The sequence below is a fragment of the Setaria italica genome, chromosome VII (genome assembly GCF_000263155.2).
Source record: "Setaria italica strain Yugu1 chromosome VII, Setaria_italica_v2.0, whole genome shotgun sequence".
Taxonomy (NCBI): Eukaryota; Viridiplantae; Streptophyta; class Magnoliopsida; order Poales; family Poaceae; genus Setaria; species Setaria italica.
The window spans coordinates 14,722,572-14,740,096 of NC_028456.1; the positions used below are offsets into that span (position 1 = coordinate 14,722,572).

Consider the following 17,525-nt stretch of genomic DNA (forward strand, 5'->3'; position numbering starts at 1 on the left):
CGTTCTACCAAGGTTGAGGATTCCCACCCTGACTTGTATGGTGCACTCATGTAGATGCCAGGGTTCAGTGAGGAAGATCTAATGGTTGCATATGGTCACCTGCTTGACAATAAGGCCCAAGGATCTGCTTTTGTGAAGATGTCTGACTCTCACCGTGTTCTTTGGCTGAGGACCTACTTGGTCAAAAACTACTACATGTGAGGGCCTATGCATGGTGGTTGAGCTGGTCTTTTGTGCAGTGATACTATGTTGGATGATCTGGTGTAGTTGTGGCTTCTTTTATGCACTGTTGGCTGATCTGGTGGTCTTTTGTGTAGCTGACATGACCCTGCATTCTTGGGCAGTTGACTTGATCCTATCTCCTAACTATATGGCTAACTCTAGCATATAGTTAATGACTTAGATTGTCTTGCTATGAACTCATGTTATTATGTTGTTGTGAGACCTTAAACTGAGCATGTGTCTATTCTGCCTATTCTGTCTGTTTGAGCACATGTCCATGTCAATGATGATATGCTTCTTTTTCCTGATTCCTTGCTGTTGATATGCTTTTTGTTCCTGATTCCTTGCTCATGATATGCTTCCTGGTTCTTCTTGTTCAACTAATATGAATTGATATGCTTTTTGATATGATGTCTGTTCCTGATTCCTGTTTGTTCCTGATCCTATCTATTTGAGCACATATCCATGCCAATTGATATATTTTTTGAACATGAATTCATATGATGTGGTCCTTTCTAATCTTATGATGTGGTCCTTTCTATCATATGCATCTTTATATTTATATACTTTACTAATATTTTATGAATTGTAGACATCTATGGCCTGGTATGTTGTTCATGTTGGCTGACAACCTGGAGTTTACTCCAATTGGGTTGATGCCCATGCTCAGGTCAGTGGCTACAAGGGTGCTTACCACAAAAAGTACAAGTCAAGTGAAGAAACATTTGCAGCCTTCTATGGACGTCAAAACAGAGAGGTGAAAACAACTCCATCACATGAACCTGTTGCACCTGATTCGAAGAAGATGGAATTATGGAATGTTAAAGATGTAATAATAGTTGTTCAGTTTTTAATTATTGCCTTTTTAGTTTGCAAGTTGATGTAATGTCGATCACGCTTGCAAGTTGTTGTAATTTTAGTTATGATTACCTCCTTGTGCTGGACAAGGTGGTGGTATTCTTACCACTGCATGTAGGAGGTAACCTCAACTTGTTGCATGCGGCTAACCAAACACAGTCCCTTGCATCTAGTTTTTCAAATTTGGAGTACATCCGAGCAACCAAACACCGTCTCTGACGAGCCTGGCTTATTGCATGCAGTCAACCAAACACAACCTCTTACATGCGCTTAACCTAGCTCTGAGGAGCTTGGCTGGCTGGTACAAGCCAGGCTACCCTCGTCCAGGCTAGTTGGTGGTAATGGATAAGATTGTAGGATCTAGGATACCGACTAGAGGAAGGTGAATAGGCGGTTTCAACTAAAATAAAAACATTAAATAAATTTAATTATAACACAAGATAATTTCTAATTCTACTCTTTCTAAACTAGGTGAGGGTTTGCAACCTAGAGTGACAATTCAAATCTAGAAATGTAAATGCTAAAATTAAATTGCAATAATGAAATTGAGCAAGAAAATAACCGAACACGAGAGACGAATTTTATCTCGTGGTATCGATGACTTGGCGGTCAACCGGTCACCCCTAAATTCCTAATCCACGTTGAGGTGGATTCAAAGTTCCAACCGCTCTCTATCAAGAATCTCCTTGATGTATGAGTTGGCTTGGATCAATGAACCATTCCACACCTCGATTCCACCTCTATCAAGAATCTCCTTGATGTATGAGTTGGCTTGGATCAATGAATCATTCCACACCTCGATTCCACTAGAGTTGTTTTTAACCGTTCGGCGAGGTGAGCTCAAGAGCCTCTCAGAAGAACAATTGGGGCTCCTTCACAATCTTCTTGAAGGGCTCAACAGTTTCACAACCTCCAAGTTGTTTAAGAGGTGGCAACCTCCAAGAGTAACAAGTCGATGATGCTTGCTTGAAGACTCCTAGTACCACAAAGCTTAAACTATTGATATAATGCACTAGGATGCTCTTAATCTCATAAGAATGCAACCTCTAAGAAAAATGAATGAGTGAGAGAATAAGGATGGCTCAAATATGTCAAGAATGCTTACTAAAGTGCAAAGATACCCAACCCACGGCTGAGCATGAGGTATATATAGAGCCACCCTTGAATTCTAGCTATTACATTTTATATTCGTCGAAACTAGGGTTTCGCGAACTGTTCACCTTTACTAGACCTGACCGCCCGCTGTTACAACCCAACGGTTATTTCCATAATAAATACATGTTAGAACTATCCATTACAGGTCAAGCAGACCTCCGCCCTTATAGGACTAGACCGTCCGTTGTTCATCATGACCAAACACATAGAACCAAAATGGTTCTATCTCACTTTTCAAAATCGTGCGGCAGACCATCCGGCGATCAGTTCACGCCCGCACACAAAATCAGGGAACTTTCATGATTATCGCGGACCGTCCGCCCTAGGGGGTCGGACCATCGGTTCATATTCATGCTCCACACAAAACCAAGATTGGTTCTATCAATAACAATGGCAGACTGTTTTCCCAACAGGGGCGGATCGTCCTCTGCTGCTTCTTTGCACTTTGCTAGAATCACAAGTTGTTTATGTAAAACTCAAAGGTTAGCTGGCAGATTGTCTGCCTACCACGGTCGGAATGTCCATCGTTCACTTTTTCTACTCGACAGAATAAACTCAAATTTGGCTAAGTCAATGAACAATCCTCCTATACAAGGTGGATTGTCCACCGTACACTGCGCATTAGCCATTTTCAAAACACATTTTGTCATCTTTCTTTCCACTTTTTCAAACGATACTAACCTTAGTGCATGTAATGCAATTATTTGAGTAAAGTGTCACTATATAATTGTCAAAGCAAATGGACATTGACCCCTCATGATAGTATGACTATCTAGCCTATTAATTCGGTCAATTATTATCCTCTATAAGCACATTTTAACCGGTAAAATAGAAAAGCACTACCATATACCTTGAGCTCTCCAAAGTGAATTCATCCAAGTTATCATCATAGCATCCTTTGAAGCTCATTTCATATCGGAGACTAACCTATACTTATATCTCCAATGAAATTGTTAGTCCATAAATATTATTATTAATTACCAAAATCCAAATTAGGGGCTTATATGCTTTCAAAGATGGGTGTCTATCGAGATTTCTGTTGGATTACCACAAAACTGCACTCAGCTATTTTGTGGCTGTCAGATTTTTTTTTATAACATATTGTGTTTACATTGTTATAAACATATTGTGTTTACATTCTTATGTCACATTCTTGTGTCACGCTAGATTAGCTTTTGAGTATTGCATCAATTCTGTACCAAAGTTCTAAAGCTTTGAAACTATGCTACCATTGTTTGGAAGTTGATGATACAACCTGTAGTCCAGTTTGGATGGATTTTTCAACTTTCCACTTACTTAGGACTCTTTATGTTTTGACTAAAAAAATTGATATATGCAACTCGAGATTCCAGTCCAACCTACAATTGAGCACGCACAAAGGCACAAGAGATTTAGCAACTTGAGGTTTTGTTGGAGGATCAAGACTTCAAGAGGCATGTGAAATAACACGGTTGCAAATGGCACCCTACAAAGCAAATGCGTCGTAGGCACGTACGTGTTCTTACTCCATTTTGAGTCCCCTCATATTCACGATCCGATCTGGACTCATTCCGAATCCTACACCCTCACATATCACTAGTGACCGGTTCATATTACCCCACTGGTATTGTTGGCACTGTCCGATCACCTCACTAACGACTTTCCTATTATCTCGCACGCTGAGTTGGGTACCTCACTAACAACTTTCCTATTATCTCGCGTGCCGAGTCGGGTACCTTGCTAACGACTTTTCTATTATCTATCGCGTCGAGTCCGTTACAAAATGAGGAATCAGGACTTGGATGTGGATGTGGACAAGCCCGGTGTGATCACACTACCAAGGACATGTCTATTGGTACATGATGAAGCACTTCCTCATGTTGGTCTTGCACTTACTCGTTTCTATGGCCATGAGTCCACGACCACGAATCTTCATCACGCTGACTTATCCATGTATTGGTCTCTTTCATCAGTCTAGAGGCCAAGACAAGGATACTACTCTACAATTATCTTATTAATGTTGTTGAAGATCTTTTCATGTCGAGGAACATGCCGCATTTGAAAAACTTCAAAGTATGGTATCTCTCAGCTTTTTTATGTGCACATAGCAAGTTACATGACTTGTACACATTGTACCTGGAGTGCCTATTCATACAGTATGTAATAATGTAAGGTCCTGTTTGTTTGAGCTTTTGCTTCTGGATTTTTGGCTAGAAAGCTAGCTTTCTAAAAGCTGGCTTTTTGGTTGCTGACCTTTTGCTACTAGGTTTTATAATAAATATTTTATCTTTTCAGCACATCAAAAGCTAGGAAAAACTCCTCTCAATCAGCTTTCTAGCTTTCAGTTCATTTCCTCGTAAGTTAGCCTTCTAATATTTTAAAAATTAGTCCAACAGCTGGACTGTTTGTTTATGCTTTTCAACTTCTCTCTGCGAAAAGCTGAAACAAACGGGGCTTAATAATGTGGCTGCTGACTAGTCCTCGAACCTGGGGAAGCGCTTGCTACCGGGGCGCGGGGTTGCGGCGCAAAAGCCCTGGACTAAACAAACCCTAGCGTTAAGATACCAACCCCCGGTTGATCTCGCCCCCCACCTTTTCCCTGCTTGGCTGCCTCGCGCACGCCCGCACGCACGCGTCTCGCCTCCCGAAGTCTCCGCGAGGCAGGCCATCCCAGGAGGGCAGGCACCAGGACTCCCCCCCACTTCCCCCACCCCTACTCCACCCGCGCGCCGTCTTCGCAGCAGCAGCGGCGGCGGCGGAGGCCTCGCCCGAGGAGCCCGTAGCTAGCTCGAGGGCCCCGCCCCGCCCCGAGCCATCCCGGCGGCCGCGCGCTCGCATCCGCCGGCGGCGTTCGCGGTCGTCCCGCCAGCCAACCGCCGCCACCGCCGCCGCCACGATGGATCTGCCGAGCCTGGTCGTCGTGCTGCGCGCGGCGCTCAGCCACGCGCCCGAGGAGCGCAAGGCCGCCGAGGCCAGCCTCGAGCAGGTGAGCCGACCGCCCCGCCCCGGATCGCGCGCTACTCCTCCCTGTCCTGCCGCTCCTGCAGCTGCAGCCGCTACTGTTTGATTTGACATCCACCGGTCTGTCGCGCTCGTGTCGGGGCGTTATCGGGGCTAGGATTGACCTTTGGATTGGATTGGGATTGTGGCTCGTTTGGATTTAGCTGCTGAACCAAGCTTAATTGAATGATCATAGCTATTACAGACTTTTATTTCTCGTTGGATTGCGTTGCCATGTCTTTGTGTGATCTGTTCTGCTTTACCCTGTCGAATTGGATCATTTCCAATCAATAAAGGGTTCTTAAGGATTGCTTCCACTCTGTATTAGTTGGATTCAGATGTGTCCATGCTGGATGTTCAAAAGTTCAGCATTATTGCTCTGCCAGATCATGGAACACCTCAAAAGTTGGTGGCCTAGCTGCCTGTTCAATAGAATAGACTGGTGTTTTAATCAATGGAATAACGGACCAATTTCTTTTTAATGTCCTTGGATTTACTGGTTGGGAGCTGATTGTCCACTCTCTTTCTTAAATAAATAGACCAAGTGTCTGAAGTCATCCTTCCCTTTTAGCTGTTTCTTTGCAGATGCAAACAGAGGCAACCTTTTCTTAAAGATAGTTTCTGAGTCAACCTGGGTGCATCAATGAGCTATGCAATACAGTTGGATTTGTTCGATCCGTAGCACTGCATTTATTGAAAAGAGTTCATTTAAACATTATGGCACTGAAATGAAAAATCTTATAAGAACAATTCAATGCCTTGATCGTTTTTCTGAAGGTTGTGACTCCCGTTGCTTTTTATGAAATAAACGCCTCTACCCACTTATCTTCTTAACTTTATATTGGAGCTTTAAGTTTGGTCACGTTTTGTTGTTATAAAATGCCTATACGGAGTCAGTCTAACTTCTGAAGTTCATATATGATCTGCAGTCCCATTCTAGTGTTGAACCCATAATTTGTTATGCTAAAACCAGCAGTATAAGATTAAATAGTAGCAATGGAGGATTCAATTGCACAGTCAAATTGATAAGGCGACCACCGTTTGAATTTCCATGAGGATTCTGTAAGAAACTTAGGTTGCACTGCTGTTTAATTGATACTTACTGCCTCATTTGTCCTGTTTTTCCAAAGATCATGCTGGTGCCATGCTTAGTTATCTTATTTCAGAATCTTGTATTGACATTCTACAATTCCTGCAGCTCCAGTACACTCCACAACATTTGGTGAGATTATTGCAAATCATTGTAGATGGAAACTGTGACATGGCCGTGAGACAGGTTGCAAGTATTCATTTCAAGAACTTTGTTGTGAAAAACTGGTCCCCTGTTGATCCTGGTATGTGAAAGTCAGTAGTTGTGCACCATTTCTTATGTGTCTTGTTAACTTATGCCCTTTTCTCTTCCTGTAGAAGAAAAGCACAAAATACCAGAAACTGACAAGTCCATGGTCCGTGAGAATATACTGGGCTTTGTCACACAACTGCCTCCACTGCTAAGGTATATAACTTTCTCACAGTCCGCCTATCCCTTTTCTTAATGAATAGTGTTTCATTGTGATCCTTCGGTAACTTTGTATTAGCAAAGCAGTGAAAACACATTTGTATATAGCCATTTCATTTTATCGGGCAATCCAACTGGACTGCAGTTTCTAAACAAGATTATGTTTTTTTGTGCCAATTACTTTGTAAATTTGTAAATATTCATCATCTGTTCAGGAGAACTGATGGTAACATATTTTAACTCTAGTTAAAGAATATTGTGTATGCTGTCTCAGAAATCAGAACACATGGAACTATGGAAGGCAAGATGCAGTAACTTAGAATTCCAGTTATTGCTGGAGGAGTCTTCTAATTTGCAACTTTTATTACAGCTTCAGTTTGTATATAGCCTGTGCAAGCACCATATGAAGTGCTCCTTTAATTTGTAATATGATAGGGTTGCTTTTGTGGTTCTAAGATATGTTCTGTATATCAGCTCACATCATTTTGATCTTAATAATATTTAGTGACAGTGGTATGTTTACTTCATCATGAAATTTACTGCAATTCTGCACCCTTGACCTTTTCTAAAGAGTGCTTTGTGGATAATTGAGATATCTTTCATGGGTATTTCTTTAGAGCACAGCTTGGAGAAAGTATCAAGACTTTGATCGTTGTGGATTACCCGGAGCAGTGGCCTAACCTTCTACATTGGGTTACACATAACCTAGAATCACAGGACCAAATTTTTGGAGCTCTATATGTACTAAGAATTCTTGCCCGGAAATACGAGTAAGTATAAATGTCATACTTTTGTTTTTGTCTATGCGTATTTATTTCTCTGTCTTGTGTGAAGCACATTGTTTTTACTCGAAGCAATATTATGACTCCTCTTCTAGATTTATGCTAAATGAATGACATTAGCATAACTCTTTTCTCAAATGAAATTTGGATGTATGGTGAATAGTATCCTAGCAATGTTATGTTTGCGGCTTTCTTTTGTTTGTATGATAGACTATACACCATCTTATTTGCCCTTTCATGGTTTAGGTTCAAGTCAGAGGAGGAAAGGATACCTTTGTATCAAGTTGTTGAAGAATCTTTCCCTCGTTTGTTAAATATCTTCAGCAAACTTGTCCAGATTCCGAATCCTCCAATTGAAGTAGCTGACTTGATCAAGCTGATATGCAAAATATTCTGGTCATCAATTTATGTATGTTCTTGGCTTGATTAATGTTCAGTTGTACTTTCCACTTTTTCCTAATTACTTATGGCTGATCCTGTCATGCACTTCATGCAGCTAGAAATTCCTAAACAACTCTTTGATCCAAATGTCTTCAATGCGTGGATGGTTTTGTTCTTGAATTTGTTGGAGAGGCCAGTTCCAGTGGAAGGTCAACCGTCAGATCCTGATGCTAGAAAAGCTTGGGGATGGTGGAAAGTCAAGAAATGGATTGCCCATATCTTAAACCGTCTATATACTCGGTCAGTATTCAATTAAATCTGTTTTGTTAGGTTGGGTAATCTGTAATTTTACTTAATTGTCTGTTCTTCAACAACAGGTTTGCTGATTTGAAGATTCAGAAACCAGAGAGCAAATCTTTTGCTCAAATGTTTCAAAAGAACTATGCCGGAAAAATTTTGGGATGCCACTTACAGTTGCTCAATGCTATCCGTACAGGCGGCTATTTGCCCGATAGAGTGATCAATCTTATTCTTCAATATCTTACCAACAGGTTTGTGTGAAGAAAAGGCCCACAGCAGCTTGTTGCTCTTAAAATTAATTTTGCTGGTTTTTGTATTGTTCCCCATGCGTCTTTTGGTTTCTTGTTTTCTGTAAATGTCCCGGTCTGTATTTGTTAGACAATTTCAGTAAACCACTTGCTCTATTAGCTTTCTAATGGCACAAGTTCTGACCCACCTTTGATAGCAACGAATATTTTTCTGACCCACTGAACGGATTTCGCACGTACAAAACTGAAGGGCACATGCGTCATTTGTTATTCCCCTTAATCTGTCTTAGAATTGTTAGGATGCCTTGTAGTTCAGGACGGAGTGAGTACCTGTTTGAAACATTTTTCATCGTTGCAACACCATTGTATTTAACTCAGGGGATATGTGACCTCAAAATTAGCTTTTGGTTAATATTATGTTCATTTTAGGGAAACTAATTTGAGTCTGGTCTCTATCAGTTTGTACATTGCATTTTTCTCATGCAATTTTACCTGTAGGCACATGAAGGGAAACATTTCTGTACTTTCTGTGTCCTTCATGTGATAAGGTCCGTGATTTTGAAATTTATGACTGCTGTGTATAAACAATAGAATCTGTTGTTTCTTGCAGTGTTACAAAAAACAGCATGTATCAACTGATGCAGCCACAAATGGACATCATTATGTTTGAGATAATATTTCCACTATTGTGCTTCAATGACAATGACCAAATGTTGTGGGATGAAGATCCTCATGAATATGTCCGGAAAGGCTATGGTGCAGTATTCTGCGTTGCAGTTTGTTCTATGTTCAGACTTTTATTCTATTAACCTACAATGCTACTTCCTTTATTTTTCTACAGATATCATTGAAGATTTGTATAGTCCTCGAACGGCTGCCATGGACTTTGTGAATGAACTTGTAAGAAAACGGGGAAAAGGCAACCTACAAAAGTTTATACATTTTATTGTGGGAATATTTATGAGGTACGACTTAGCCATTCCTGTCATATATACTGTGTGCGTAGGCCATATATGATATATCTAATTCAAGAAAAATGTATTCAGGTATGATGAGGCATCTATTGAATTGAAGCCATATCGCCAAAAAGATGGCGCTCTTCTTGCCATCGGGACGTTATGTGATAGGCTGAAGCAAACTGATCCATATAAGGGTGAGCTGGAGCGGATGTTGGTTCAGCATGTCTTTCCAGAGTTTAGTAGTCATGTTGGACACTTGCGAGCAAAGGTAGTGCCCTCAACCTAGCTAGCAGTTCCACCATTTTTCATTGCCATAGCCCCTGGAGGTTGGAACACCTTTTAGATTACGGTAGATTTTCTAGAAGCATCTTCATTTCATTGATGCAACCCATTCATATTTTTTAACTTTAATGTTCCTTATTTTTTCCGGGAAATTTGTTGGCGCTCATAGTTAAAAATTATGCCACCTCTGGTTAAAATATAGAAACAATTTACAAAAACATAATGCTGTGAAAGTATCTTTTTTTCATCGTAATAAGTAGGATAACTGCGTATCATTTCATTAATGTTGAAAAAAAACTGCACAAGGCCGAAGCCTTCCAAAACATTTCAACTTACACACCACCGACTTTAGGAAATGACCCGAGCAGGAAAGCAGACTAAGGAAAACAACCATCTAGCCTATTCCCAAGAACAGTCCCTGGAGCTCCTGCTCCAGCAGTACACCATAATGATCTTCCTTGACTGTCGACACTGCCTTCCAGAGAGGTAGTGTTAAAGACACTCATTATATGATGCTTCCACAGCTCCCACAAAACAAGGGTGATCAGCGAGTAAAGTCACTCTCTTTGTTGTATGTCCACTGCAAAAGCATATTTCTTTTTGACAATCTAAATGGTTTTAACTGTATTGTCAATTTTGAGAAAGGTTTGCTTCGTGCGGACTATGGTACCAAGTGATGTTTTATCTTGGATGAGAGTTTAGTTTTGGTGTACCCATCAAATCTGAGTGTACCAGTTTGACTGAACACGCACAATGTATTTGAATAGTTTACCTTTGCTCTCTGTTTTTGTACATGTCTTTGTCGTGTACTTGGTTTTGTTTTTGAAGTGTGCCATCTTGAATCCAGTATTAATGATGTAACATGTATCCATATGCATTTCACTGTACTTTACTGGAGTTGGTAAGCTTTTGTATAGTGATTGGCATCGTTGCTATATTTTGGATTTAGTAGCTTCCACTCAGCAGATGTTAAGTAGCGATAGTTGCATTTACATAATTTTCTGAAATAAGTGTCCTAGCTCTTAAGTTAGGAACTTAGGATTAGCCTGTTGCACTAATAATTGCTGGTATTATCTAGCACGCTGGACCAATTTTATTAGTTCTTAGAGTGAAAGATATGCCAATTGGAATATGCTAAATTTTGCTCGAGTGTGGGATAAGCAGAATCTTGTGGAGCACATTGTTGTGCACTGCAACCTTTTCTTATAACACTTGAGTTACTTTTTGTTGTTACATGTCCTTTCTATTCAAGTACGTCCTCTTTACTTTATCCAGTCCATTATGGTTTTGGGGTTTCAATCCTGTGTGCTTATAGATGTGTTTTTTTATTGCCTTTTTCTGTAGTTCTGTTCTATTTTGATTCTTCAACACTTGTTTTCCAAGTATTTCCTTGGTATACTTCTTAATTGTCTCAAAACTAATTATATGAGTATTAGGCAGCATGGGTTGCTGGACAGTATGCTCACATCAAGTTCTCAGATCAGAACAACTTTCGCAAAGCTATGCATTGTGTTATAGCTGGTATGCGTGATGCTGAACTTCCTGTCCGAGTTGATTCAGTCTTTGCCCTCCGCTCTTTCGTTGAAGCATGCACAGGTATGCATTATTTGAATTTATAGTTACATAGTCAATTCTTGATTTAGTGTTTTAGTTCGTTAACTAAAATTAGTTTTTATTGTGCAGATCTTGATGAGATCCGACCAATACTTCCTCAACTTCTTGATGGTATTCACCGAAACTACTTTTCTCAAAAACTTCTTTCTGATGGTGGTTTAATATTGGTTTGCTTGTTTATGTTGCAGAGTTTTTTAAGCTTATGAGTGAAGTTGAGAATGAAGACCTTGTATTCACCCTTGAGACAATTGTCGACAGATTTGGTGAAGAGATGGCACCATATGCACTAGGATTATGCCAGAGTTTGGTATGTTGCGTAAACTCTATTTCCCTTTTTCAATTTCCTCTATGTATGGTTATGTGGTGCCAACTTCCATATGACTTCATGCTTACTATTTTGATAGGCCGCTGCATTCTGGAGATGCATGGCTAGTTCGGAAGCTGATGAGGAAGCCGAGGATACTGGTGCTTTGGCTGCTGTTGGTTGCTTACGTGCCATAAGCACCATCCTTGAGTCCATTAGCAGTCTTCCTCATCTTTATATGCAAATAGAACCCACTCTGTTACCTATATTGCGCAAGATGTTGACTTCAGATGGCCAAGGTATCTTAACGATCATAGTTACTCCTATGCAGATATTTGCACTTGGGATCATATTGTTCAATTTGTATTGTTTGTAAATACATTTAAATTTAGGCATTGCTATATATATTGAGATCTTCCTTTTAGTTTGAACTGGAGCGTGATAGATCTTTGAAGGTGCTGGATGCTTGTAGGATGTTTCAATTAGTTTCTACCCCCCTCAAACTTTAGGGATGTATGGCTGAATCAATCATAAGTTAAAAAGGGAGATAAAATGTTAGTACCAGTTTTGGTTGCATCAATTTGTATCTCTGTCCTCCAACCTTATGCTCTTGAGTTTGTATGGCAGATGTCTATGAAGAAGTTCTGGAAATAGTCTCCTATATGACGTTTTACTCACCGTCAATTTCATTGGACATGTGGAGCTTGTGGCCATTGATAATGGAAGCTCTTAATGACTGGGCCATTGATTTCTTTGAGAGTAAGTCTAGTTTTGAACGACAAGCTGTTAAGCACATTATGAAAACTTGTTTTTGATCATGCATATTTTTTGTTCTGTTGTATGGCCCCCCATTTTACTGTTGTTGTTGACTTGTATTGATCTGTTTGCCATTTTCTGTTCATATTTTCAAATTCAATTTGTTTTGTGCTGGATCTTTGCCCAATGCCATTTGGCTATTTGTACCCTTATATTTTGCTATAATTGTGCAAATAGTCAAATGGTATTGGATCTGAGAACCCTCACTTGAAATGTTCGTCAATTTGTTCAGTGTTCTGTTTTTTCGCTTGGTAACAACAGCCAGTATTCCAAACCCAGTGTCCTACATATAAGCTGTAAGACCAAATTGATTATGTTCCTGAAATTTGGTGGAGACTATATTCTTTCTACATTTAGACTTACCATACTCAAGATAGCGGTGTTGAACAGAAATATTATTGAAATATTTTTTAGCAACTGAAACTATCTTGAACAATGAGATTAAGCCAAAAGTTACCAGTTAATTTTAAATGATTCAACTGTAGTTATGATGGACAAGGGCATTGTAGTAATTTACAATCCTTATGCCCCAGTTTAGTTTGTGCAAAGATGCTTCCATTTGATATAAAACAACATTTGTCAGTGGTCAGTATGTAGTGTTTATTTGGTGGGATGTCTGTCTGCATCTGTTAAAGGAGTATCTTTTTTGTAGCAAAATGTCCAGTACTATTGATTGCAAAAAGCCCCCTGGAATGAGTCTAGGTTTTGATCCCTTCTCAATTGGCGAATGAAAATTTCCATGTGAGGCCAATTTGAATGAGAACATATTTTCAAGACATGGATATAGTTTTGCCATGCTATGTAACTTCTGGATTTTGAAATGATGGTTGAAGACTTGAGAGTTCAACTTTCTGCACTATTTTTGGCGTCTTTTTACAGCTCAACTTTGGATTTTCTTTTTGGCTTGCAGATATTCTTGTCCCATTAGACAACTACGTTTCCCGGGGCACCGAGCATTTTCTTACATGCAAAGATCCTAACTATCAACATAGCTTATGGAAAGCATTATCATCTGTGAGTTTACAATTCACAGTGTAATTAGAATACACACTTTTATTAAATTTCAAGTGCTTTTGGTTCTTATGGTTGAATATCTATACTTTTTAGATTATGACAGATCAAAACATGGAAGATTCTGATATTGTGCCTGCACCTAAGCTCATTGAAGTGTTTTTCCAAAACTGCAAAGGTCAAGTTGATCATTGGGTTGAGCCGTACCTCAGGCTTACAATTGATCGGTTGCGTCGAACAGAGAAGCCATATCTGAAAAGTCTCCTTCTACAAGTGGTAAGAAACACAACTCTTGCCTTTCTCCATTTGTTCTAAGCAGGCTAATCCTAGTCAGTTATCATGCCTGATTGCTAAGCTGCTGGCACTTTCTCCTTATTTCTTTCTTTTAAGTTTTGTAGATTTTCAGTATCAGTTGCTGACTTCCTGTGTACATATGTAGATTATTTTGGAAAGTAGCCTTTGTAGGCACTTCTGTTTTGCATGTTGCCAAATCACCAATCCAAATTTCTAGCTTACCTGCATTTTACCCCATATATCAAACAAAATTTCAAGGTCACCCAAATAGCTAATATTTTCTCAGTTTGGTTCATTCTGAACTCTGCCTCTATCTCATCAATGTTTGCTTCCTGGGAGTTATGAATGTATTTTCTGAGGATGCTTTCACTTCTTGTTTGACCCCTGGCGAGCTAGTGTCCCATGTTGTATTCCCTTCTTTTAGACAGAAGTCACAGAACCACGGACCTCTTGAAGGCATTTAAGAGGCCTTTTTTTCTACCCTTTGAAACCAGCACCTCCATATTCACTCTCTGCCTCAGATTCAAGGAGCCTTGTCTTCCCACAAGCTATAGAGCCTTGTCCTGCCACAAGGTACATAGATACTATGTACCAAGACATAGGAACCCAGAGACCGAGCCGTAGCTCGGATGTTGTAGGTCTAGCTTGCACGCTAATAGAGTGAGTGGGTGGTGAAGTGCGTGAGTGTGGTGTGAGTTTGTGCGCATGAGTTCAGATACTACAGCTTGTACTTGAAGGGTGAGGCAATAAAAAAAAAGACATGGGAACCCAAATATCATAGGATTGTGGAACTGAAAGTATTGGTAACTGCAGAAAAAACAAGTGCTACGAGAGCAAAAGCCCCTAGATTGTTGCTGCCCATCACTTAGTTCTTGCAGCAACAACACCAACAAAGCCTTTTAGTTTCAGGCAAGTTGGAGCTGGCTAGAGATGAAACCCAACGTGGTCCACCCACCAACAGACAAAAGGAAAATTGTCACTTATGTAAGATGGGACTTGTTCTTTTTTAGGGAATTTAAGAAAAAATGTAATTTTTATACATAATGATACAACCTAGTTCTTTAGATTCATGTGGTCTTCTTTTGCATGAGCGAATTCATGTCCTATGCTAGTTGTATTCCTTCTGATGACTGTATCTTTGAATCAATATTGCTAGTTGCATAATCCTATGATAATCTGAATTCATGTATGGTATATTGGTGTAAGAGTCTGCTGATAATCTGAATTCGTGTATGAAGTCTAACATGCAGAGCTCATTGTTTAACAATTACATACACCTAATACTGTCCATGTCAATCGCAGATAGCTAACACGCTGTACTACAATCCTTCGCTAGCACTTCAAAAGTTGCATACACTCGGAGTTGCAACAGAAATTTTCAATCTTTGGTTTGTAATGTTACAACAGGTCAAAAGAAGTGGCCAGCGAGCTAACTTCAAGAGGTAAGTTTTACTATCTCATGTAATTATTGCAAGGTTACGCCTATATACCATAGTGACTCAGAAATGGTTCTTTTCTTTATTCGCAGAGAGTATGCTAAGAAAGTCTGCTGCTTAGGATTGACTTCCCTTATAGGCCTTCCAGCTAGTCACATTCCAGGAGAAGCTCTAGAGAGGATTTTCAAATCAACACTAGAGCTGCTTGTGGCTTACAAGGATCAAGTTGCAGGTGCAGTTTTACTCTTGTTTAATGTTTAATGTTTGGCGAACACTTCATAAAGCAATATGTGCTTCTACCACTTGAAACAGCAGGCTGAATTAATCAGCCTCCAGTAGAGTTTTTATCCCCCTTGTGCTAATCACGCCACAGCATGTTTTTTTCCAGTTTTTTCCAGCCTTGATTTACCTTTTGCTGTGATATTGTAGTGGTGAAGTGTGTGCTCTTTATAATCCTTCTGTTGACTCTTGATCTTTTGCGTTAATAAGCAGAATCCAAGAGGCAAAATGAAGCTGCTGCAGACGATTTGGATGGCTTTGATGCTGATGAAGAAGAGGATGAGGAAGTTGAGTCTGACAAGGAGATGGGTCTTGATGATGAAGATGGTGATGGAGTTAATAATTTCAATCCTCAGAGTTTTGCGGAGGTTTGTGCCATGATCTTGACATATGATTTGTATTTGTAGTATGTTTTGGTGCCATGCTTTCCTTTTTACTTGGAGGTCAACATTTTCCTTCTAAAAAACTATCATGGGAAGTTAGTGTAAAGAGCCAACCAAAAATAGGAGAATCGCATTTCATTTTCATTGATGGAAGCACCCAGAATTACAGCAGGAAAGTGAATGATGTGTATATGTGCAGTATACTTAAAAAAAAACTTCAAAAAACATTTTGTTAACATATTTTACTGATATTGAGGACAGCTACAGTTCACAAGTCGTTTAGTATGAATCTGAGTAGAACCCTCAAAAATAGGAGAATCATACTTCATTTTCATTGATGAAAACACTCAAAATTACAGAAGGAATGCTGACCTGTGAATGAAGTGCAGTGTTAACATATTTACTAATATTGAGGACAGACACAAGTAGTTTAGTATGTATCCGAGATCTCTAAGCAGAATTTTTGGCAGTAAGGACCTGAAAGTCTTTATAGAAAAAGCATGTGAAATTGTTATTTTGGGTATTCCTTATTGTTTGGTTGCTTTCCATTACACACTATTTATTTCTCTTCCATGATTCAGGTGAGAGGTTTCCATCGAGAAGATTCGGAAGATGATTCCGATGATGATTTTAGTGATGACGAAGAGCTGCAGACACCAATAGATGAGGTGGACCCATTTATATTCTTTGTCGAAACCATCCAGGGTAAGGATTATTTTGTGTACGAGTTCCTTCTTATCGAAATGTTCCTGTGTCCCAAGTTGCCTGACACGGTTGTAATCTCTTGGTGCAGCTTTGCAAGCATCTGACCCAGGTAGGTTCCAGAGTCTTATGCAGACTATGGATTTCCACTACCAGGCCCTTGCTAATGGTGTAGCTCAGCACGCTGAGGAAAGAAAAACTGAAATCGCAAAAGAGAAGTTGGAGAAGGCAAATGCACAGTGATTACTTGTAGCATGGTTGGGTCGTGTCTTCAGTTTTGCCAATGCCTGGGGACTGGCACGGGGCCAGTATCCTGTGATTTTGGTGATCGCAGGTGAGGGTTTTCTTTTTTGCTGCCTTGGCCTACCTGCTTTTGGGAGGCCAGTTTTGAGGCACACTATTTCAAGGGGGAGAGATGGATGGCAACCATAGAACAGTCTGTCAGAGTTCATTTCTTGAGTGGGTCATGGTGGGGGTGTATCAGTGAACACTTGTGTTGACGCTGTTTTGGGTCATGAGTGTCGTGTCACCATATTCGGTTGATGAGCCCTTTGGTGGATGGTACCGTGGGCGCACCCCAAGGTTGCCGCCTGTAGTTTTGGGAGCCTGGTGTAGAGTGTATATGATCTGGGCAATTGTTGACGACTATAAGTACAATGGTTCGTATATGGTTTCCTTTCTGAAAGACATGGAATCAAAATTTTGGTCGTCATTCTTTTAACGTTACTTGAAGCATGTCTGTATCTTTAAAAAAAATGGAAAAAAAATCATGGAATCAAAATTTTGGTCGTCATTCTTTTAACGTTACTTGAAGCATGTCTCTGATTTTTCGTACGTCGTGGTCATTTTGCAAAAAAACCCCTGATGTTTTGTGAAATCAACCCGCAGTCCAACTTCTGAAGAGAGGGGACTCGAGTGGAAAAAGGAGGGAAAGGAGGGGGTTACAGGGGGAATAACTTCTCCTTTCTTTGGCTAGCGGCGGCCGGAGCGGGGCGCCCCGCCGCCGCCCATGCGCGCGGCCT

At 40.1% G+C, this 17,525-nt stretch overlaps 1 protein-coding gene across 1 annotated transcript; it reads left to right on the top strand.

Annotated features, from left to right (window-relative positions):
* The first annotated feature begins 4,823 nt into the window (after positions 1–4,823).
* LOC101752763 (importin beta-like SAD2) lies at positions 4,824–17,229 on the top strand. Its single transcript, XM_004975226.4, has 22 exons — positions 4,824–5,200; positions 6,413–6,548; positions 6,622–6,709; positions 7,330–7,482; positions 7,741–7,903; positions 7,991–8,175; positions 8,253–8,426; positions 9,034–9,179; positions 9,265–9,388; positions 9,470–9,650; positions 11,101–11,260; positions 11,348–11,389; positions 11,467–11,585; positions 11,683–11,881; positions 12,210–12,341; positions 13,309–13,412; positions 13,506–13,685; positions 15,006–15,145; positions 15,232–15,371; positions 15,632–15,786; positions 16,383–16,506; positions 16,595–17,229. The coding sequence occupies exons 1-22, from the start codon at positions 5,111–5,113 to the stop codon at positions 16,744–16,746; spliced, it is 3,087 nt and encodes a 1,028-aa protein (XP_004975283.1). The 5' UTR covers positions 4,824–5,110; the 3' UTR covers positions 16,747–17,229.
* Positions 17,230–17,525: the final 296 nt, after the last annotated feature.